This window comes from Lygodium microphyllum, chromosome 15, assembly GCF_053477565.2.
Source record: "Lygodium microphyllum isolate KBCC chromosome 15, Lygodium_microphyllum_v1.1.10, whole genome shotgun sequence".
Lineage (NCBI taxonomy): Eukaryota > Viridiplantae > Streptophyta > Polypodiopsida > Schizaeales > Lygodiaceae > Lygodium > Lygodium microphyllum.
The window spans coordinates 59,747,879-59,756,596 of record NC_141149.1 but is presented as its reverse complement, the minus strand read 5'-3'; the positions used below and the strand labels follow the sequence as shown (position 1 = coordinate 59,756,596).

At 38.1% G+C, this 8,718-nt stretch overlaps 1 protein-coding gene across 1 annotated transcript; it reads left to right on the top strand.

Annotated features, from left to right (window-relative positions):
- Nucleotides 1–3,761: 3,761 nt before the first annotated feature.
- On the top strand, nucleotides 3,762–5,393 carry LOC148024591 (putative aluminum-activated malate transporter 3). Its single transcript, XM_087693595.1, has one exon. The coding sequence runs from the start codon at nucleotides 3,762–3,764 to the stop codon at nucleotides 5,391–5,393; it is 1,632 nt and encodes a 543-aa protein (XP_087549721.1).
- The last annotated feature ends 3,325 nt before the right edge of the window (nucleotides 5,394–8,718 follow it).

The following is an 8,718-nucleotide window of genomic DNA, read 5'->3' as shown; positions in this document are numbered from 1 at the left end:
TCAATTAAAGAAAAGTTTAAATTAAAAATTTTAATCTATTTGTGAGAGAGAGAGAGAGAGGAATTATTATTTAAAAAGAAGTTTGATTCAATTAAAGGAGAGAGAGAGAGAAAGAAAGAGAGAGAGAGAGAGAGAAAACCTAGCCCTACACATGAGAGAGAGGGGGGGGAGAGGGGAAGAATTTAATCAAAAAAGAGATGGGGAAAAGAAAGAGAGAGATTATAAGTGAGAGAGAGAAGAATGGGTTTTAATTTAAAAAAGAGAGGTGAAGGGAGAGATAAGGCTTTAATGAAAAAAGGGAAGGGGAAGAGAAAACGAGATATTGCACGTGAGAAAAAGAGGAGAGGAAGGGGTTTTGATTTAAAAAAGGAGGTTTAGAAAATGAGGTAGGTTCGGGAAGCCCTCTGGAGGTTTGGGGCTTTCCGAACCTATAGCTAAAATAATACAATAGTAAGATTTAAACACATACTATAGGTACAGAAATGTTTACATTAAAAAATTTAATCTAACAAAGAGAGAGAGAGAGAGATAAAAGAGAGAGAAAGAGAGAGAGAGAGAGAGAGAGGGGGCAGAGATAGAAGAAAAATGTTTAATTTAAAAAGACTATTCTCTTTCCTCTTTATCCCCCTTATTTTGATCCTTCTTCTTCTTATTCTTATTCTTATTCTTCTTCTCTCTCTCTCTCTCTCTCTCTCTCAAAATGTATGAAAAACTATGTTTGAAAAACTTGAAATTAAAAAAAGTTTTTAAAATATTTAATTAAAGAAAAGATTAAATTAAAAAGGTTAATCTAATTGAGAGAGAGAGAGAGAAACTTTTGATTTAAAAAGAAGTTTGATTTAATTAAAGGAGAGAGAGAGAGAGAGAGAGAACCTAGCCCTACACATGAGAGAGAGAGGGGGGAGAGGGGAAGAATTTAATAAAAAAAGAGATGGGGAAAAGAAAGAGAGAGATTATAAGTGTGAGAGAGGGGAATGGGTTTTAATTTAAAAAAGAGAGGTGAAGGGAGAGAGAAGGCTTTAATGAAAAAAGGGAAGGGGAAGAGAAAATGAGATATTGCACGTGAGAAAAAGAGAAGAGGAAGGGGTTTTGATTTAAAAAAGGAGGTTTAAAAAATGAGGTAGATTCGGGAAGCCCTCTAGAGGTTCGGGGCTTTCCGAACCTATAGCTAAAATAATACAATAGTAAGATTTAAACACATACTATAGGTACAGAAATGTTTACATTAAAAAGTTTAATCTAACAAAGAGAGAGAGAGAGAGAGAGAGGGGGGGGGAGAGATAGAAGAAAAATGTTTAATTTAAAAAGACTATTCTCTTTCCTCTTTCTCCCCCTTATTTTGATCCTTATTATTATTATTATTATTCTTCTTCTTCTTCTTCTCTCTCTCTCTCTCTCTCTCTCTCTCTCTCAAAATGTATGAAAAACTATGTTTGAAAAACTTGAAATTAAAAAAGTTTTTAAAATATTTAATTAAAGAAAATATTAAATTAAAAATGTCAATCTAATTGAGAGAGAGAGAGAGAGAAAAACTTTTGATTTAAAAAGAAGTTTGATTTAATTAAAGGAGAGAGAGAGAGAGAGAGAGAGAGAGAGAGAAAACCTAGCCCTACACATGAGAGAGAGAGGGGGGAGAGGGGAAGAATTTAATAAAAAAAGAGATGGGGAAAAGAAAGAGAGAGATTATAAGTGAGAGAGAGGGGAATGGGTTTTAATTTAAAAAAGAGAGGTGAAGGGAGAGAGAAGGCTTTAATGAAAAAAGGGAAGGGGAAGAGAAAATGAGATATTGCACGTGAGAAAAAGAGGAGAGGAAGGGGTTTTGATTAAAAAAAGGAGGTTTAAAAAATGAGGTAGGTTGGGGAAGCCCTCTGGAGGTTCGGGGCTTTCCGAACCTATAGCTAAAATAATACAATAGTAAGATTTAAACACATACTATAGGTACAGAAATGTTTACATTAAAAAGTTTAATCTAACAAAGAGAGAGAGAGAGAGAGAGAGAGAGAGAGAGAGAGAGAGAGAGAGGGAGGAGAGATAGAAGAAAAATGTTTAATTAAAAAAGACTATTCTCTTTCCTCTTTCTCCCCCTTATTTTGATCCTTCTTCTTATTATTATTATTATTCTTCTTCTTCTTCTCTCTCTCTCTCTCTCTCTCAAAATGTATGAAAAACTATGTTTGAAAAACTTGAAATTAAAAAAAGTTTTTAAAATATTTAATTAAAGAAAAGATTAAATTAAAAAGGTTAATCTAATTGAGAGAGAGAGAGAGAAACTTTTGATTTAAAAAGAAGTTTGATTTAATTAAATGAGAGAGAGAGAGAGAGAGAGAGAGAGAGAGAGAGAGAGAGAGAGAGAGAACCTAGCCCTACACATGAGAGAGAGAGGGGGGAGAGGGGAAGAATTTAATAAAAAAAGAGATGGGGAAAAGAAAGAGAGAGATTATAAGTGAGAGAGAGGGGAATGGGTTTTAATTTAAAAAAGAGAGGTGAAGGAAGAGAGAAAGCTTTAATGAAAAAAGGGAAGGGGAATAGAAAATGAGATATTGATCGTGAGAAAAAGAGGAGAGGAAGGGGTTTTGATTTAAAAAAGGAGGTTTAGTAAATGAGGTAGGTTCGGGAAGCCCTCTGGACATTCAGGGCTTTCCGAACCTATAGCTAAAATAATATAGTAATAAGATTTAAACACATACTATAGGTACAGAAATGTTTACATTAAAAAGTTTAATCTAACAAAGAGAAAGAGAGAGAGAGAGAGAGAGAGAGACAGAGACAGAGAGAAAACCTAGGCCTTACGTATGAGAGAGAGGGGGGAGAAGTAGAAGAAAAATGTTTAATTAAAAAAGACTATTCTCTTTCCTCTTTCTCTCCCTTCTTTTTATCATTCTTCTTCTTCTTCTTCTCTCTCTCTCTCTCTCTCTCTCTCTCCTTCTCAAAATGTATGAAAAACTATGTTCGAAAAACTTTAAATTTAAAAAAGTTTTTAAAATGTTTAATTAAAGAAAAGTTTAAATTAAAAAGTTTAATCTAATTGAGAGAGAGAGATAAAAACTTTTGATTTAAAAAGAAGTTTGATTTAATTAAAGGAGAGAGAAAGAGAGAGAGAGTGAGAGAGAGAGAACCTAGCCCTACACATGAGAGAGAGAGAGGGGAGACGCGAAGAATTTAATAAAAAAAGAGATGGGGAAAAGAAAGAGAGAGATTATAAGTGAGAGAGGGGAATGGGTTTTAATTTAAAAAAGAGAGGTGAAGGGAGAGGGAAGGCTTTAATGAAAAAAGGAAAAGGGAAGAGAAAATGAGAGATTGCACGTGAGAAAAAGAGAAGAGGAAGGGGTTTTGATTTAAAAAAGGAGGTTTAGAAAATGAGGTAGGTTCGGGAAGCCCTCTGGAGGTTCGGGGCTTTCCGAACCTATAGCTAAAATAATATAGTAGTAAGATAAGATAAGATATTGGGTTTTGTTATATGGTTGAAAATTGAAACCTGAACTTTAAATGGCCAAGGCCATTATGGAAATTTTCAATATCCTTAGATTTTAAATACATATCAGGTTATGTTACATGCATGAGACCTGAAGCCCGAAGGCTGCGAGGAAAATATCCCTAGGTTTAATAAATTTCCTGATTTCCAAGGCAATCCCTGAAAGGGGTCGGTATTTTGGAGAACGAAAATGCTAAAAGACGGAAAGCGCGGAAAGCTCGACTCGCCTCTTTTTCTTCGGAAGCCTTCTCGCTCTTATTAGACAGCGGGCTTCTTTCAGCCTTCGACGATGGACGACGTTCCCCTCCTGGAACATTATTCTACTTCTGCTTCTCATTCCCTTCCGGCAGCAGCAGCCAACGCCATTGCGACGACCGGCAGCTTCTGCAGGTGCTTGGTCCCATTGATCCGTCCGATCAGAACCGCGTCAGAAAAGCTCGTGATTATAATCATATGGCCTCCTCTCAGTCGACTATCAAAGCTATGGAAGGTGGCCGCGACGGCCGTGAAAAAGGAGCGACGCAAGGTGATATATGGCGTGAAGATGGCGGTGGCGCTGCTGCTGGCTTTCCTGCTGATACTGGTGCAGGACCTGTACGTGCTGGTGGGCAGCCATGCGATCTGGGCGATCATGGCGGTGGTGGTGGTGTTCGAGCGGACGATAGGGGCGACACTCAGCCGGGGCTTCAATCAGGGGGCCGGGACGCTCCTGGCAGGCCTGTCGGCGCTGGCGGTGGGGCAGCTGGCTAGGGTAGGAGACCGCCATAGCCAGCTGGCGCATCCGGCCCTCATCGGCCTGAGCGTCTTCTTCACGGGCGGGGCCGTCAGTTTCGCCCGCCTGCTGCCCACCATGCGACCCTTCGAGCTCGGCCTCCGGACCTTCCTCATCACCTTCAGCCTCGTCATGGTGGCCGAGTACCAGCAGGGCGACCATGTCCGGACGGCCCTCGACCGGCTCTTCGTCAGCCTCCTCGGGGCAACAATAGGGTTTCTGATCAACGTCTGCGTGCTCCCTTCCTGGGCCGGGGACGAGGTCCATAGCCTCGTCGCAGGCAACTTCGACACCGCCGCAGACTTCCTGCAGGCCTGCACCCGCGAGTACCTCCATGGCACAGCCGCCGTCTCCCCTCACCAAGTCTTCACAGGGCTATGTTATTTATCCGCAGATGATGGTCATGATGATGATCCCATCCATCAGGGTTATCGTATCATTGCCTCGGACTCTGTCTCCAAGGAGGAGGCTCTCGCTGCTTCTGCTGCCTGGGAGCCTCCGCATGGCAGATTCCGCATGTTCGGGTATCCGTGGAAGAGCTATGGCAAGGTCGGAGCAGCTCTCCGACACTGTACTTACTCCATCGTCGCCCTCCATGGTTGCTTACAGTCGACAACCCAAGCGCCCTTGCATGTGAGGAAGCTCCTCGAGGATGAACTTCTGGGAGTTAGTCAGGAGGCAGCTTCTCTTTTAAGGAAATTAGGTCAGCATCTGAGAAACATGGAAAGATTTGAAGACTCCAAGAGTGTTCTCAACAATGTGTACCGGGCAACCAATCGCTTGCAACACAGTTTACTCCGTTTTGTGCAAGATCAAGCTCAAGAGACTCTCAACGCACACCCACGGACAAACCTTACCATTGACAAACTAGGTCTGGATTTATCTACCAACAACAATGGTTTCCTTGATTCTAGACATTATGAAGATTTAGAGGGGGATTCAGAACGACTTGGCACACATGTTCTATCTTTGGGAAAGTTTGCAACATCGTTGCTAGACGTTGCACAAAGGCTTCATCCTATAGTTGAAGCATTAGAAGAATTGAGTGAACTAGCCCACTTTGCAAAGTATGAGGAATACATGAATGGAGGATATGAAAAAAGTTCCGGAAAAGCACAACAACAAGAGTGTTTAATTTTGATTTTGTGACAACAAGACTTCTCGAAAGTTGTAAGACTTCTAGAAAGTTGTCCCAAATGTGATGGCCTAACACTTGGGGCTCATAATCATGAGCTTTAAGCAGATTCAAGTCTCACTAGGTGCAATGATTTGGTTGGATACCTAAGTCCACATGGTGTGTTCAGGTGAATCTAGGCTCTTGCCCCCTCAAATACACAATTGGTCTTCCTCTTTGGTATGATTAGCTAACGTTGAAGGTCCCAAAGTGATCAAGCTTCGATATCCATTTGGCTTGCAAGCTATCATATCTACACATAAGAAAAATACTAGCATGGTTCTTTCCCACTCTAATCTCCACTAATATTTGGAGGGGAGGTATCCGCCTTGTGGATGTTTGGGGATGTATATTATCTTGGAAAAAAATTATTCTTGAGATCATTTATCCTCTAAGATCATGAGATTGAAGATCTTCCTTGCCCAAGAAGTATAAAACCACTATTAATTATAGAAAAAGTTCATCGACTTGAATTTTATATACTAACATGTGAATTGTCTAACAAGTTAGTTATGGACATGTGAATTGCATTTCTTTATTCATCACATATGTTATCTATAATGAAGTTGTGTTATACTTAGATACTCGATTTCAAAGTTAAGAATATAGAAGTCTTTTGGAAATTGAATTTCCAATCTACCACTCTATCTATCTCCAATAGATAATGCCAAATCTTGGAGAAGGTGAATTTATGCTCAACTCAATGAGAGATTTTGAATGCTATATAATATAATGGATCTTTGATATAAGACTAAATTATTCACTACCTTTGATTTGGTAGTTTAGATTGTTTGATATTCTTTTATGTTATGTCTAGGTTAAGGTGAACAATATCTGGGTGAAAGCATGGTTTGGTGGTACAAAAATTGTCCCCATTTTTAGTTTACCCCTTTGGTTATTTTTGGAAAAGTTGGAGGGAGTTTAAACTTTATTTTTTAACCATTGAAGAAACATTGAAAACCTTCATAAGGGAACATGGTAGGAAGGCCTATCATGGTTTATTAACATTCAACAGTTGAACGTGTAATGGTGACTGCATGTGAACTTTATTTTAAAAAAAAATTTAATGTGATATGAGGTCTTACATGGGATATTCTTGCTAATGCTAGTCTGCTTGATGCTCTCTTCTTCCTACTTATGGTTTCTAGGGTTGTGTTGAGAACTCTTGTGCCAAGCCTTCTTGAATATGTCAACTATCAAGCTTCCAGAGTGAGTATTACTCAAGATTGTTGTGAGTGCCAGTTTCTATGAGGATATTAGCTTGCAATACGCACCAAGGGTGACTCTTAGAGCCAATAGTTGAAGACAAAGAAGACAAAAATACCCACCAACAGAGAGAAGGAGGCCACCAAGAAGGAGCTATGCAATAGCATGGGGTTTGGCACACCCAAAGAGGACATGGGTTGATCATTAGAGCAAATAAATGGTCTCTTTGATTAGATGATAGAAAAAACTTCATTCGTGCAAGAGAATAAATCAGCAACAAAGAAGAGGGGTAAGTAATTACATCATTAGTTACATGATTAGATGTAGGACTTATAGGATGAATTTTTGGTGAGCACTATGTAGTAACTAATTAAATGCTTATGTATTACAGGAAAAAACAAAATGGATGAGTACCTAGTACTCAACAAATTTTTATTTGTAGTAGAAGAACTACACAAGAAGTATGGCTCAAGCCTTGAGGGGAAGGTCACTCGAGACTTGTCTAGTAGTAATGATCTTTTGGGCAATCAGTGGCTTTGAGTGTTCAAGCTACTGTAGCAAAATAATGCAAGTATCTATCTAAACTATATGTAGTTAGATTTTTTTTAAAGGATTGTAGAGTACTTTTTCACAAGGTGTACCAGGGCGTCCCTTCATATGGGGAGATCATAGCAAAATTTGCCAGATGTTATGCTTTTGAGAGGTGTACTGCTACTAAAAAGGACCCATTAGGATAAGATTGCATCGAAAAAGTTTGGGGAGAGTGTGCAAAAGCGAGTTTGGAGGGCTAGAAAGGAAGTTGGACAAGTGGTGGAAGGCCAATAGTGTATAATGTGTTGAAATGTGGACATCTTGTAAAATATATTATATTTCTAATTTGGAGGCTATTACAGACATGGTTTCAACAAACGATATGCAAAAGTTGAGCATGTTACATGAGTTGAGAGCAACTCTCTAAGAAAAGAAGGAGAGTTTGTAGAGGGTTGAAGGATCCAATGTTATTATGAATAGAATCAAGGACAACCATTATTGTGTTTGAGTGATGCCTCCATGAGTTGTGGTGGCACGTTCCTTCTAATGCTAAAGAGGCAAAAGAAGTATGGATAGACCTAAATGCATTGAAGTGCATGCTAGATTGACTCAAAATCACTGAGAACATACAAATTCTTTCCCAAGAAGTGGAGGCTCAATAGGTACTTTTGCCTTTGGTACCTTTAGCACCTTGTCAATTTCTCTTTGTACATATTGTAAATAATGTGACATATACATATTCATGTGCCATGGATTGTTCTTTAAGTGTTGGATTTCAACCTAGGATAGTTTTTAACTTGCCAGCATTTTTGAACATTTTGGTACATTAAGAAACATCATTTTAGCTCACGTTGATATATTTTGGTACATTACTTTTATTGTCTCTTTGTACTTGTCGTTCATTTTGGAAGAAACTTTATGTTTATATTTTTGTGCTTTTTGTACCAACTTGTGATATTCATATTTACTTTCTGTTACTTATTGTTGCTCTGATAAGTTTAATAATATTTGGTACTCTACTATGTAGAGATGACATTTAATTTTTTTCAATACTAAAATTTTGGGTCTTAATATCCTAAAGACATTTTTTGCACTTTTTGTTTTTTTTCATACTTTTACTATATCTAAAATTATTATTAAAACCTTTTAATACTATTTGATACTTATTGTTTTTGTAGAGAGGTGTAAGAGTTATTTTTGGTACTGTTTGGTATTTCTATTTCTCAATACCTCATAAAATCTTTTGGTACTTTCTGATACCAACTTAGGTTCTTTGTGTATCAAATCTTAAAATTTGTTACTTGTATTTTGAAAGTTGAAAATTGAAAGTGTTGTACTTTGATCTGAGATTAGTAGCCTTGAGAGATATGATTTGGTACTTTTGATGTTTTTATTGTATTTCAAATAACTATTGTAACCTTTTAATATACTTTTTGTAATTGGGTTCTTTGTATACCAAGTTTTGAAATTTGGTACTTGAAAATTTGGAGGGTTGTGTTTTGGTAGGGAAGAACTACTACCCTCAAGAGAAAACTTCGATACTATTTGTTACCTATTTGTATC

What these genes read in the sequence shown, in the direction of transcription:
- LOC148024591 (XM_087693595.1), top strand. Translation starts at nt 3,762, where the DNA reads ATGGACGACGTTCCCCTCCTGGAACATTATTCTACTTCTGCTTCTCAT.